The sequence below is a fragment of the Platalea leucorodia genome (genome assembly GCF_965183815.1).
Source record: "Platalea leucorodia genome assembly, chromosome: 7".
Taxonomy (NCBI): domain Eukaryota; kingdom Metazoa; phylum Chordata; class Aves; order Pelecaniformes; family Threskiornithidae; genus Platalea; species Platalea leucorodia.
This window is the reverse complement of record NC_138829.1, coordinates 72461823-72476582: the sequence shown is the minus strand read 5'-3', so window position 1 is coordinate 72476582 and position 14760 is coordinate 72461823. Positions and strand designations below refer to the sequence as shown.

General features: G+C 51.4%; 2 protein-coding genes across 3 annotated transcripts in view; both read left to right on the top strand.

The window, feature by feature from the left end:
• Window positions 1-18: 18 nt before the first annotated feature.
• On the top strand, window positions 19-7256 carry TMEM80 (transmembrane protein 80). 2 transcript variants are annotated; one of them, XM_082317152.1, is made up of 5 exons: window positions 19-90; window positions 2557-2732; window positions 4558-4630; window positions 4744-4836; window positions 5197-5497. In XM_082317152.1, exons 1-5 carry the CDS (start codon window positions 72-74, stop codon window positions 5241-5243), a joined length of 408 nt encoding a protein of 135 aa, XP_082173278.1. In that variant the 5' UTR covers window positions 19-71; the 3' UTR covers window positions 5244-5497. The 2 variants fall into 2 exon arrangements, with proteins under 2 accessions (XP_082173278.1, XP_082173279.1); XM_082317153.1 differs by lacking the exon at window positions 5197-5497 and adding an exon at window positions 6162-7256 and having other exon boundaries at window positions 42-90; window positions 2557-2573; window positions 4537-4630.
• A 5290-nt stretch (window positions 7257-12546) lies between these two features.
• EPS8L2 (EPS8 signaling adaptor L2) overlaps window positions 12547-14760 on the top strand; it is a 65489-nt gene continuing 63275 nt past the window's right edge. Inside the window, exon 1 of the mRNA XM_082318934.1 lies at window positions 12547-12645. The gene's annotated coding sequence lies outside the window, so the exon portion shown is untranslated. The remainder of the gene's footprint in view (window positions 12646-14760) is intronic.

Below are 14760 nucleotides of genomic sequence, written 5' to 3'. Positions count from 1 at the left end.
GACAAACGGTCGCGGCGCACGGGCTGCCGGGACGCTGGAGGACTGGCAGGCGGCGGGGGCGGGGCGCCAAGATGGCGGGCGCCAGGCGAGGTGAGCGGCGCGGTGCCCTCCATACCGACAGCCCTTTCCCGCCGTGTCCCGGGGAGGGGGGGGCTGCTTCCCACCGCGTTAGCGGTTACCTCTCGCCGCCCCAGGCCGGGGGACACGATGAGAGCGAGGCGGGGGCCCGAGGTCGAGCTAGGCCTCGGCGCCCAGCCCGATAGCCCTATCGCGACAGCGCCAACGCGCTGAGGTAAATCCCGGCAGCTGCGGGCCCTGTGCGGGCTGAGGAGCACCTTAGCCCACAGGCAAATCCCTTCCCTGAGGCCGAGTGACGCCCCTTGAAAATTCAGCTCTTTACTTCCAATTATGAACCCCGGGGATTCAGAGAGAGAAAAAAAAAAAAAAGTCTTCATTAGCGTGGCCAAAGTGCTCAATTGCCACTTCTTTCACAGAGGTCAAAGGTTTCCCCCCAAAATGCAGATTTCAGCCCTCGGTGGGCAAAGCTGGTGTTGTAAAACTTGGGCTTGAAGGACTGGCGTGTGCCCGAGGCCCAGCGGAGCGCTGGTCTGGCTGCTGCGAGCCTGGGTGCTGCCTAGAAAGGCTTTAAAATTATTACCAGGGGTTTATTTTTGGTTTTGGTTTTATTTTTTCCTGGGCCAGAACGCTCACTTCCAATTTAAAAATCCCCCAGCAGCGACGCAGGCTTCGTTAATCCTCGCAGCGAGATGATCTCGGGGTGTTGGGATGAGCAGGCTGCTGTTACACCTGAAATTATACGTGCCCCTGGCATCATCGTTAGGCGTTACCTGCGGGGCCCCCCCGCGGGAGCGTCGTGGGGTTCAGGGGTTTAACCCGTGTGAAGTGTCCCCTCTTGCTCGGGGGGAGGCAGCATGCTCTAAGTAACAGCGGCTCTCAAACCCCTCCTTGGAACAGAGGCAGGAATGTGGTCAGTGCCCTCTTGTGGAAACCATTTAAAAGAAAAAAAGTTTAAAAATAAAGTTTGGGGAGCTGCCATTAGGGAATTCACTAGGGGTTGCCTGTACGGTAAAATTGTACTACTCTAATTATCCCACTGGCACCACGGCGATGTAGCTGCCCAGCATGGATGAGGCTGCACCGGTACAGCCTAGTGTTTGATTTTACAGAAAATGGGCCGTATCCGAACACTTCTTGCGGAATAATAACACGTCTGCACATGCAGTTGCGGTATTTCAAATTAACATCCTACTTCATAGTCTAAAATAACTTTAAAATGGAGACATCTGCTTATTGCTGTGCAAGAACGGAAGCACAGCATCTTGACACAAGGCGTTACTTTCCCATGAGGGTTTATACCGGAGTGTAAATACAAACACATCTTTAACCATTAGTCACTGCAGAACAAGACGTGTAATGAAACCTTTAACGCCCATTCTGCAAAAAGAAATAAAGCATTCATCAAAACGCGTTTTGGCTAAGTGGAGGGACGAGCCTGTTGGGAGCCTGAAGTCCCTTTACAGAAAGTGGAGAGGAGATGAAGCACGTCCAGGAGGCATTTCAGATCATAGACATATGAATCACCTAAAATGGCTTGCCTATTTCCACTGTGTTCCCAAATTGGATACCTTAATTAGGTGCCTAAAGTTAGTGGGGATTAATTTGGGCCCAACTGCATGAAACTATTAGGTGATGAGGACATTAACCTCAAGAAGCCCAGGGATGAAGACGGTGAGGTGAGTACGTCCTGCTGACTTGATGGTAATGAGATGTCTCTGAGAAGATGGATGAAATGGCCTTTCACGGACGGTTTTGCTCTCTGTGAAGCAGAGATCCTAACTTTTCAATTCCTCGTGTGCCTGAAAGAGGCGAAGAATATTAATGATTTACTTAAGAGGTACTTGAGGAGGTCAGTGCCATCATGTTGCAAGGGAATTTTATCTGTGTTTTTGCAGGAAAAGACAGAAGTAAAATGTATTGGTTAGCTCATAGAAAATATTTGGTGTGATTTCTGTGGGTGATCAGAACCTGCTGAGGTTTTACATAGAATGGCTTTGCTTTTGAAGGGAACCGGTTTGGAAGGATGTTATTTAGAGGAACCGGGGAGCCCTGTGTTCTACATGAACGCTTTCTCACAATTTAAAAACAAATGGTACCTTCTGGTTCCCTTGTTCCTGCATAGTTAGAGGGGATGAAGTGTCGTCTGCTGCGAAAGGACAGGATAAACAAGTTCTAGGTAATGCCTGTGTACTGCTTTATGTTTTGAAAGAGATGGGCTCCTCCATGAAAATGACTTTTCGCAATAGGGATTTCCCCCAAATTATTTTAGAATTCAAGTATTTGGAAAGTTACTTTTGGAACCTGAACTGCACGATCGGAGAAAATAGTACGTTTTCCAGTGAACTGAAAAAAAAAAAAAATTCCGACAAGCATGCTCGACCTCTCTAGTAACATCAGTTGTTTGAATGTTTCTGCAGCACTTTTGGTAAATATTTAGACTTATTTTCTTCTCTTTCTTTTTTCCTTCTCAACGGAAAGGAAGAACTTCGTCAGTTGTATCCTTTTTGTACCTCTCATCCCTCACGTGCGGGAATCTTCAGGAAGACTGGCTGAAACGCATTCACATCTTCCTGCCTAATAAATCTGCACAATGCTATTTTTGCGTTACTCTTTGCGTTTTCCATCCTCGGCACCATCCACAGGAAGCAAAACGGGTACAACATTTCTTCCAAGGGAAGGTGTTTTTGCAGCATTAGCTGGGGTTTTCCTGAGATTTTGCCCCGATTGGCTCCCCCTCACGCAGAAACCCCTTTAACCCACCCTGCAGTCTTGACCAAGGGCTGGCGGCCACGTTTTATGATGATGTAGCTCTCGTTTCCTTAGGAAGCGAGGCTAAAAATTGGACTTGCGGACTGATGGGCACAAACCCCGTGCAGCACACTTCCCAGACAGCTGACACAGCCGACAAGAGGTAGTAAAAGCAGCTTTCAGCGGTGCTTCCTCTTCTCTCATCTTAATTCACCCTCCCTTTACTCCTGCCAAGATCTAAGGAACCTCCTAAGAGGAGACACCCTCGGCTTCAGAGATTTCCATGCTCAGAACCTATCCAGTAATTTTTTGCTCCGCCTTCCTTCAACTGGAAAAACACAAAAACCTGGTTCTGTTTTAATAAAATGAGTGGCTCTGGGAACTGGGATACACCCACCTGTGTGGGTGGGTGCTCCGTTCGGAAACGGGATGAGTGGTTCCTGTAAAGATGCCTGGGATGAAGTCCCCGCTTGGAGATATTCAGAGGATTTGAGAAGGGCTGGGGGAGAGAGGGGAGGATCAAGAATATTTTGAGTAGAGAGAGAGATGGAAATGATGAAACCTGCGCTGATACCTTCCTTATATAAATTACATTGTATTATTTAAGGCTAAGAAAGGCATTTGGTATCATTTGGTTATCAAAAATACGTATGAATGGCCAAACTTTCTGCGTTCTTGGGAGCCGTATTCCAACTTCTTCACGTGGTGGTGAGCCCCGGGACGTCCTACGCCTGTCTCCTGTATTGCATTAGTAACGTGCTGCCGTGCCTCAAAATGATTCCGTCAGTACGTATGTACCTGCTACGTAGGAATCGTACCTATCCGTGGGGCCGGGGGGGCTCTTGAAGGCATCTGACTGTTGGGTACCTCCTGTAAACCAGGTGTTTCAGCTCCTGTCGCAGTCAGGGAGGGAGCTGGCACGGTTTAACACCGGACTTTAGGATGGCTGTCACCTTGGGATGGCTACAGGGGAGATGCAGGTCCTGAGCCTAAAAGTAATTTCTCCCTGTTCGTACGACGGCGTGTGCCGCATTCCCGGTCCTTCACGGGCATTTTGAGGATGTATTAAGGATTGTGGAGCTCTCAAATACCTTGGCAGTGGATCCACATAGACAAATAACTAGAGCTAAATATTATCTCGTAGTACACAACAGCTAGTTTTGTGAGCAGGGAATTAAGGAAGTCTGTTTCTTAGGAACTCACATCTCAAAGTTGAGCTCGTGGCCTTTCTCAGGCACGTAACGAAGGCAGAGCACAGCTTTCAGACTTGCCATCGCATGGGCAGTGACAGCGCCTGTCTTGCTTCACGGAGCCGCCTATTTTCAAAAACTTACAGGAATTTGCTGTATTGGGGTCTGCCAGCCCTCTGTCAACCTGCTTAGGGCCGACTAAGAGGTATAGGAGTTGTCCGGGGAAATGTACGCGTGCCCACCCCCCCATTTCCTAGGCTAACGAATACCCCACTAGGTACCCAATAAAATTAAAAAAAAAAAGGAACTAAAGCCAAACCTGAAACAGCAAGCTTTTATCCTGACTCTTGGTATTTGCAATCTCAAGTTACTTTCTGAACCCTACCCAGTAGGCCAGCCATATTTGAACCGTTTAGTATAAAAAGGCACACCAGTACATTTTGAGGTTACTGGGAAATGGCGATTTTATGAAGGGGATCCCACCTCATTGTTATGAGAAATCCTTAACAAGAGCTGTCAGCTGTCATCTGTTCCTTTACAGATGCTCTTTTACGTAAATGGGATTTATTACGTCTTTTACTTCTTGGCAACTCTTGCAATGATTGTTTATAAAAGTAAGTTGCACGTATTCCAACACAGAAGCAGGCTGTGTGCTTATGACATGGTTGTGGTTTGTCGGTATGCCTGCTGTATTTTCCTGGCCTATTGACACTGTGTTATTCTACAGGTCAAGTTTTCAGTTATCCAGATGATTTTTTGGGTCCTGATCTCGCCTTGCTTTTCATTATGGCCATTCTTGAAGTGCTCCGATTATACTTGGGTATGTCATGTTATCACTGGGCCTTTTCAGTGCAATATCACCTTTCATCATTCTGAAATCGAGTATGTGTCAAAACATGCCAGTTTAGCAGACTAGCAGATATATGGAGACTGTTGTTAGTTTATGTCATTAAACTTTACCTGACTGATCAATAGATTTGGCCAGAGGGTGAAACAGAATTTGCTCTCAGATGAAATATAATCTATAATGGCATTAAAAAGAATAGCTGGGTTGTCAGAAGGCAATGTAACTGGGACAGCTGGACTGCTGTTTACAAGGGAGCGCAACTTGTGAGAATGAACGTGCTGAAACGCAGGGGTTTCCCTTCGGTGAGGCGATAGCTCCTTTCAACTGCTCCAGCAGCGCCCACAGGTAACCAAACGGCCGGAGCCGCGTGGAGCGGGTGATGCTAAGGACGTCCCCGAGCAGCGTATGGCTGCCACCGCCACCGCACCTTTTCCCTTCACTCCTGAAGACACACGCCAGCTCCAACACCTTCGTTTCGCTAAGACACAACAGCGTAGAGGGCCTCCTGACTCCTGTCCAGAGCTTGCTACAACTTCATCAAGTCCTTTTTTTTAAAAAACAAGTTACTCTTAAAATCTGCTCCGTATTCCTAAGACATTTATGCAAGGTGGGTCTCTGCTGAGTTCAGCTGACTTGCTGTAGGGGTGAATTTAGCCTGCTGCCTTGAAGCTCTCTGCATATGTTTGCTTAGAGCCTGGCGGATGAATAAAGAAATGAGTTTCAAGTCTGATGTAGTTGAACAGCAAAATCTACTGGGACTAGCTTGGAAATAAGATGCAAGGAAGAGGTAAGTGCAGCTTTCCCACAATGACAGTAATTTGAAATGGGAATGAATTAGCAGGGAATATAGAAGATTCCATATTGCGTAAGATTTTAAAATCAGGATTGGATGCCCTTAGATGTGCACCGCAGCCACCGAGCTGTCACGCGAAGTGCGGGGCTGGGAGGGACTGGGGGGGACTGGGGGAAGGTTTGACGGTTGACTAAGAAGCTGAGCGATCGAGATGGTTGCAGCTTCAGAACCGATTATCTGTGATAAGAAAAGGTAGGCGTCGTGACTTTGAATATCGACGGACTGCTCTTTATTTAGGTTAACTTTGGTCAGCAAGAAACAGATTGTCCATTGGTGTTTGGGTTTGTTCTCGCATTCACTGAGAGCCCTGGTTCAGGCCAGGATTTCAGTGTACGCTGAGCTGTGAGCGCTAGAGCCTTTGCTGAACAGGAACACTCTAGACTTACGGCTTGTGCTATTGTCGGAAGAAATCGAAGACTCACGTCAGCTTTTTCTTTCCTTCGAGGTTCCAAGGGTAACCTGACAGAAGAAGAGGCTCCGCTAGGGCTCAGTCTTGCGATCACGGTCGGCAGCGTGATTCTCTCGGTGTACTTCCTGGTGTGGCAAACTTACGTGCTGAAAGCGGACGTCATTATCAACGCCGTTCTTCTCTTTACATACGGGCTTGAGTCAGTACTAAAGGTCATAGCCATTGCTGCTTTTGTCAGCTAAACCCGAGCAGTTTTCAACATGTTCTCAACACATTTCTTCTAGAAAAGAGTGGGTTTATATTTCAAATATTTAATTCTTATGCGTATAAAAATTCTGTAAAACTTTCCTCTGTTTAAAGTACAAATTTTTGAGGGGCAGAGATCTCCCTGAATGGTAGGTAAAATATCCCGTCTAGCAGCTGTGTTACACTACCTCATCAGTTAGCTTATTTACGGGCAAAGGCAAGAGATGAGTCAGCAAAAACACTTAATGCTCTGGTATTCATCGGGGATCGATGCTAAATATTCATTCCCAACACAGAATAGTAGCCAGTGCATCACCTAGCTACACGCTGTCGAGATTACGTCAGTTTTCACGGCATAGCAGCAGCGTACGACCAAAGCGACACAGAAATGAATCAGGCCGATCTAGCACGGACTCATTTCTGCCTTCCCACGTACGCGTTCGAGTTTGAGGGCACAGTTTCTCTTCTGCTCTCATTTGGGATTCCAGACCCCAGTGGTAATTTCCCTGACTTTAGTAGGGCAGTACCTGGTTTATCCCAGCGGGAGAGAGTCGGATTGAGTTTTGCGCGTAGCCGGAGAGCCGAGCTACAGGGCTCGGGCAGCTGGTTCTTGCTGACGCAGAGGCCAAAGGCAGTGGTGTGAGGGTACGTTTGTTTAAACAGGACGGCCTTAAGATGAGCATAAATATTCACCACTCACTCACCCTTCTGTCCTATTTAAAAGTCCAATAGAATGTTTTTGGGTGTATTTCTGTTTGGTGTTACATGTGTTTATTTCCATGATTCTGCAAAAATGACTACATTCAAGCCTTGTCTTTTAAATGAAGAGCTGTGTGCAATTTCAGATCTTTTTACTCTATCAAAATTATGTATGTATTAATGTAAAGCTTGGGGAGTTTGTGGGGTTTTTCTACCAGCAGGTTTTATATTCAGAATTCCCTATATTTGTATTTATTTATTCAAATAAATAATGGTTTAGATCTAAGAAGTGTTTGAAGTGCAGAGCGTCTTGTTCAGATCCTAAGCTACAGAAAGGAAGACTTGGGCGAGCCAGGCTGCGCCCGTGAAGACCACGTGAGAGCAGCAGGACGGGGTGCTGAGGAGCAGCCAGGAAACGGAATGACCAAATGTTTCTGCGCTTAATCTGCGTGAATCAAACACCCACCCATGTGTCCCTCCAGGCACCATGGAACATATTCATCGCATACCTGTTACGAGGAGTGACAAACATACCGAGCTGTGTCTACCCCGTTAATGACAAACGCATACCGAGCAAAACCCCTTTCTGTATGCACGCAAATAAAAGCACACTTTTTTTTTCCTGGTATTTACGCCCGCCTTACACAAAAGTCTGGCAATAGAACATCTGACAGGTTTTAAAGGAAATATTGCAAAGCGGAATTTTCTACCTGAACGTAGGTGGCATGGCAGACGGGGGTCACACGTCAACTTCAAGTTGCAGCCTCTGCGCTTCACCTTCCTTCCTTCCTTCCTTCTCGTGGTGCTCGCTACAAACAAAATAAATACAGAATATTAGCGCAGCGGGAGGTAGCCGAGACCCAGGGTGTAGATTCGGGAGACACCAGTAAAGCTAGCGGAAGGCGTTCCTGCCCCGAGGTGTCTGACCCCACCGCAGATCACCACCCCCTCAGCTGTGCCATAAAACCGGATCCCTGGCCCCATCCACGCAGAAAACGGCCCTCGCAAATGGTTCTGATGCAGGTGTTAATTAGGTGGTGGCTGCCCCGTTTCTGCCTACCCCCACAGCACCGACAGTCTGCTGGGCCGCACAGAGTAAAGCAGCCTCCTCTTCAAGCTTTATAAAACAGTGATTTATATATAAATACATATGTTATAAAACACGGTGAACTCTTTGCTCCCTAACCATCACCTAGATGAAAAACAAGAATCAGCGGAGAGTGGCAATGCTTGCTGATAGCCAGCAATAGGGTAAATATACACGTATGGCAATAAACATAAATTTGTGAGCTCATTTCAGAGCCTGATGGCTTGCAGACCGGTCGCAGCGTCCCGGAGGGCTGTCAGTGCCTGCTGAGAACCAACCTGGATTTGCGCCCAGGGCAGGACAGCTCTGTTTCAGTTTTCCAGTTTAAGGTAAAATTGCCCATAAACTTTTTTCTGATTAGATGAGCAGATACTGGGATACTTCTGCTGCTGACAGCCCTTCGCTCTGCGATGAACGTAGAAGGATGGAGAAGTCTGCAAGCTTCAGACAACTCCTTCGTCTCGGGTGTTTCCAGGCTTTGAATGGGAATTGTCATTTATGCCGGTGACCCTGATTTTGTGACAGCTTCTCTCCATGCCGAGCTGGTACAAAGGCCCAAAGCGAATCGAGACCTGACCTCAGAGAATTTCTTTAATCAGAAGCTCCTTTCCAAACCGTTCCCACCGTTCGGAGAAGCAGGGCACAGCATAGCGAAGCCATTGATGACATTTGCCAGACATAAGATCGCTGGAGCTTTTAATTACGAGGCCCAGCCCTTCTGAAACAGGACGAGCAAGTTGGATGAAAACGGCATTAAAAATTTAGAGGAACACATATTTTGAGGAGCTTGGTTTGGGTGTTGTTTACTCTGCAAGGAAGAAGTCTTTGTTCTCAAGCCATCATAGGGGTGTCTGCCGCCAGCCTGATTTAAAAGGCTGATCCCGAGAGGCAAGTTAGCCTCCTGGGATTTCAAACTCTGAGATACTCTGAGAGATAGGGCTTTATTGGTCCGCGGCTTTTTGTGTTCCTCAGCAGGCAGAAACAAGGTACAGACCCAAACCCAGCTACAGCCCCCCAGCGACCGCCGTCTTTGACCGCCATCAGCCCCCCTCCGAAGGGCTTCGAGCCGTGGCCGACGGAGCGAGGCCGAGGACGCGCGCTCGTTCGGTTCCGCATCTGGGAGCCAGGTCGGCGGAGCTGGCGTACGGGACCTGCCGCCGCGCAGCAGGGTAATTCCCGTCTGGCTGATCGCTCTGCCCCGCTTCAACCAGCATCAGCCCTTGCAGGGAAGACGCAATAAGCTCAGTTGTGGTTTTCTTCCCTGCCCAGAGGAAAAGTTTCCTCCTCTGCTCAGCAGTTATTTCCTACGGAGCACAGCACCTCACAGTAGCCCGCTGTGCCCATTTTCATTGTGAATGTGGAGCCAAGGCTGCCAGATAACAAGCAGTCAGTGCCTTAAACATTAAATGGCTTCTCCAACAGAATCCTTCCAAATCCCAGTTTGCATCCCGGGAAAGCCAGCCCAGCCCAGCGGTCCCACCGAAATGCCCTGCTGGCAGATGCTACATTTCAGGGGGTCGGGATCTCCTGCACAAAACCTCTCAGCTGGCAAGGCTCGCCGGGCTCCGGCACAGCGGACGCTCCCACCGCGCCTCCCTTCTGTTGAACTGGTGTCCCTTCCCCCGCCTGGCGGTGTGGCTGGCGTTTTCTAAATGCTGCTTCTCCCCGGGCTGGCTGTGTTTCACGGTCCATCCTGTACCAACATCCCCCGGGATCTCGCTTACATCGCGGCGAGGAGGATGATGGGGCACTGCGCAGCTGCGTGACACCGAGTATCGGTTCACATTCTCCTGTGGCGGAAGAGGGGTCGTTCTCCTGTCAAAACCGAGCTGCTCAGATCGTAACTGTCAGGCGGGGAGCTGGTTCTCCCCCTGCCCATCCAGCTCACCCGGCGGCATTCCTCCTGTGATAACTCACCCGGGGCGGTTCCCCTGCCCGGCACCTGGACGCGGGCCAGGCAGCACGCTGAGCGCCAGTCCCCGTAGCATGGCAGGCACCGAAGAAAACCACGGCGGCGTGGAACTCGACCAGCGCTGAGTTAAGGGAGCCGGGCTTCCTCCAGACCTGCGTCCTGTGGTGGAAGCGTTCTCTTATTTCTTTCTCTAGTGTCAGAGTTGCAACCAGTTCTTCCCCGGGGCCGGTGACAAGGGGTCTCTCCAGCATGTACGTGCCATGGGTTCAACACACATCGTGGGGATGGTGGGGAGGCCCGCGATGCACGTGCACGTTAATAAAATGCTCTCAACAGCCTCAGCTTTTCGAGAGGACTAGCTAACCAGATGGATCCCACGCTGCCACGGACGCATCTGTAAGATCCATGCATTCAGCTGATGTTTTCCAGCTTAATGATCAGCTCATGAGCAGATCCCATCATTATAAAAAATGTTAAATCTTGAGACAAATGACACTAGGTGTTCTTTGAAAGTAACAGGTCTGCCCACACAAGAGGCCACTTCCCAGAGCTCAGGGTCCCTCCAGGCCCCCAAACACAGGGTCCGCAGGGCTGAGCTGGCAGCGTGGCAGGCCCCGAGCACAACTCAAACATCCCCTCCGCAGTCTGGCAACAGAAACTCAGGAGCGGCCTTGCCATCTTTTAAAATTTCCTTCTGGCTTTCAAAGAGCAAGAGAAGAGCAACAACAGATTGTGATGAGACTGGGGCTTCTGAAGAAATCCTTCCCAGAGAGCGCGGGAACGATACTGGCCCCAACGCAAGGGCTGAAACTCAAGTCCTACCTCTGCTGCTCCAGCAAGAAGCGGCTCTTGCTTTCTCTGTGCCCCACCTGGGGCCCTGGTGAAAATGGGACGGCGGTCTCGCTCCTGACAACACTGAAAGCAGAGCCTGGACACCCGCAGGGGAGCGCTGGCACAGCCCTGCGGTGGCACGGGAATGCTCCCTGCCATGGCCAAAAGGGTCACGTACAGTTTCTCTCTGGCGCACAGGCACGAATAACGACGGGGTCCTGCGTACGGTGGTCATCCGAGCAGAGCCGACGAGGAGCATCTCCTGCCGAGGAGCAAGCCCTGCTCAGGCTGTACCATGCTGATGCCCAAACCTTTCCCTGATGCCCAAGGCCAGTGAGCCCTTTGCTCCCCTCCTGTGCCACGGCAATTGCTTCACCTCGGTTCCTCCCAAAGGTGGGTTTAGCAATCGCTCCCCTCTCCCCGCCATAACCTCGGCACAGCTCTGCCAAAGCTAGGTTTTACCTTTGCCCAGTGCCAGGGGCTGAAGTGTGGGGCCGAGACGCATGGCATGGCCAGGCACCACTACGTCCCGCCAGCTCATAGAATCATAGAGTCGTTTAGCTTGGAAAAGGCCTTTAAGATCATCAAATCCAACCGCTAACCCAGCACTGCCAAGGCCACCACTAACCCATGTCCCTCAGCACCACGTCTACCCGGCTTTTAAATCCCTCCAGGGATGGGGACTCAGCCCCTGCCCTGGGCAGCCTGGGCCAGGGCCTGACAGCCCTTTGGGGGAAGAAATTTTTCCTAATATCCAACCTAAACCTGCCCTGGTGCAACTTGAGGCGATTTCCTCTCATCCTCATGGTAGAGCTGGGAAAAGACGAGGGGCTTTACGGCACTGTAACCCTCAGGAGCACAGTGCCACGGCGTGGGGTACCCCGAAGGGGGCTCTGCTCCTCACCCCCGACTGCTTCGGGGACCTGGAGAGAGAGGACGTTTTGCCCTCTCCCTCCATCTCACGGCACCTTTCCCCGCTGCAGACGTCGGGGCAGAGAGAGCAGGCAGGAGCGAAGCTGGAGGAAAACAACCCGCGAGCCAGCGCGGCGCGGCGGAGGAGAGCAGCGGGCTGCACAAAGGGGGCCTTGTTCCCCACCACGAGGCGGTCGGGCAGCACGTCCCCTCCCTCACCGGCGACGGAAAACCCAGCTCCAAGCACTCCTTTGCCACCCCTTGCCGCCTCCAACCTCCCCCTTTGGTATGAAATGTTCTCGGGTAAAAGAAACCTGAAGTTTAACATGTCCCTCCCGGGCAGCATCTCATCTCGGCTTTTGGTCCCCTTGCACCGGGAGTGGGCGAAGGCCCCAGCTGCCCCCGGAGCCTCGCGGGGACGCAGCCGGCTCGCCGGGGCCACCGGCTCCTAGTTATACAGTAACCTGTTGCTCCGGGTCCCAGCTCCACCTCTCGCTGCCTCCACATCCCTCCCCTCCTCTCTCCTCTGCCAAGAAACCTCTGTCACCTGCTTTCAGACAACCGGGGCGAGTGGCACCGGGACGAAAGGGCAGAGGGAAGCCAGCGGCACGGGGACCCCCAGGCTGGGGCGCCGGGTGGGCTCTGCCTCGCTCTCTCCTCCATCGTTTTGGCTGGGGCACTAGGCTCGCAGGCAAAGCGCTGCGCAGGGAGGCAGAAGGAGCTTGGCTGCCGGAGAATGGCAGCAGGATTTAACTAGGAGGGCACGGCTAACTGGGAGAGGACGCGCGGGAGCCGAGGGAACTGCGGGAGACAAGAGCGGCTTCTCAGCACCGGTGAGTCCCTCCCTGCAAACCCTAAAACTTCATATCCCCCCCCCCAACATTTGCCTGCTTCAAAAGTCTGGTTGGTTCAGCTGTGGAGGGAGTGTGACTGGAGAGGGGGCTGCGGCTGGGATAACTGTCAGTGCATAGTTTTAGGTTTTTTTTTTTTTAAAAGGGTGAAAAAGCATAATTTTTCCAGCGTTATGCTTTCTGGGTTTGTTTCCCGTTCTTGCGTTTCCCCGCCGGGCCAGGTCCAGTAGGTGGCACTTTCTTGGCAGCAAAATGTCCGTCTGGCAATGAAAGGGGCTTTTTTTTTTGTTCCTAATGAAGGCTGGAGAGGGTAGTTTCAAGCAGCTGTTTGTTTGCAAACCTCAGGGTTTCCTCCGTTCGGGACGCGTGCGGAGAGAATTTTTGCTGTTCCCCGCCGGGCACCTCGGCGAGCCGCTGCTGTCGGTGGGCGAGCTCTCCCTGCCCGTGACCTTGGCGAGATTCATCACCCTATTTGAAAACGGAGGGAAGGCTCGCTCGGAGCTGCCTCGGTCCCTTGCGTGACGGCTCTGCCTCCCCGTGAGCTTTCGTCCGCGTTAACGAGTTGGAGCGCAGCTCTCCTGTCCCCTTTCACTTATTTGCCTGGAAAATGCCAGTGCAAACTCCACCGAGGACAAGGCTCAGGGACGAATGATTTGACTGATGTTATTTTTAAATACTGGAAATAATTGTGAGACAACATAGTAGTAAAATACAGTGACTGCCCTGCTGTAATTAGGGCAATGGGGAGTAACACTTACATTGCTGGGCTGCTCTGAAACGCTGCACGAAGTGAGTGCTGTGACAGGGACCGGGTCCGTCGGTGGTTGCTCGTCCGAGAGCTCCAGCACTGGGCTGCTTTAGTGGGATCTGCCCCTAAAAAGGACTTTTTCTGAGTTAAAGAAATGACAGCATCAGGCTCAGCCCCCAGCTGACACAAACAGCCTGGCTGGCTGAAGCAGAGACTCACGCAGGGTTTCACCCGCGACCACTGCACGCAGTAGCGCATTCCTGGCTCCATTTAGTTGAGTGATTGAGTTTCCAGTCGATCAGGGAGAAAAATTAGTCCTTCGCACACAGAAAGGGCAGGCAGCCGTATTGAATCAAGGAGCTCTTTAAAACAGGACTGTGAAGAGGGACTTGGGATCCACTGTGGGAACTGTGAGTGGCCAAGGTCATTGCTTCGCCCTGTTTAAAACCAAGGCTTAAATTGGTGTTTGGGATAACACTAACAGCTTGACCCCTGCTGCGGCTGGGCCTGGGTCGTACCTGCTGCTGGTTTTTGCCGCTGAAGCGTTAGGAAGCAGGGCTGGCCGAGGACCTGGTGCTCTTTCGGCTGGATCCCAGCCCTCCGGCACGCACAGGCACCTGCAGGCAGTCCGGTGCAGGATCCGCTCTTCCGTACTCTGCAGGGCAGGGCGGGTTTGTCCTATAATGACAGGGCTTGGAGGGACTGGGGGTGTTTTCGGGTACCTGAGAAAAAGCTGAGCGCTGGCATCGTTGCACTGGATGTTGGTGAAGTTCTGGGGAAGGGAACAGCTGTGAAAGAGGGTGAAGCACGGCTGCTGTGCGCACACACGCGTGCACGCACGCCCGTTTGCTTGGGGTGACAAAGCAGTTTGCCAAGACAAGCTTTCAGTCCTTGGCTTTCTGCCCCCCTGCCAGTCACCACCCAACGTGAGGGTGGGCAAAGACATCAAGACAGAGTCAAGCAGGAGGAAATGTATTCTGGGCCACGGGCTCTGTATCACAGAAGCAGATAGGCTGTCTTCTTCGGTGCCCACCTTTGTGGACTGCAGACAACTCACCATCAGTCGGAGTGACAAAACCCGGCCCCGAGCCTGGCGAAATAGGTCCTACAGATCGTTGCTTCTGGGGCTCCGTCTGCCCGACTCCCACAGCTGCAGACACCTGGTCTGTACAGACCAGCTTGCCAAGTCGGGTAGCAGCTCGCTTGCGTGCACGAAGGTCCATCGCGGAGAAGACGCTGTCTGCGGTAACATTAACAGCAGCCACCATTTTGTCGGGCTGTCCCGCTGTGGCTGCCCGCCTGGCTTCAGCCTCAGTGGAGGGGTTGCGCAGGAGGAACCCGGGCCAGCT

Coding starts and splice junctions, on each gene's coding strand:
- TMEM80 (XM_082317153.1), top strand. Junction 4,631..4,743: donor TGCAATGATTGTTTATAAAA/GTAAGTTGCACG, acceptor GTTATTCTACAG/GTCAAGTTTTCAGTTATCCA. Junction 4,837..6,161: donor AGTGCTCCGATTATACTTGG/GTATGTCATGTT, acceptor CTTTCCTTCGAG/GTTCCAAGGGTAACCTGACA.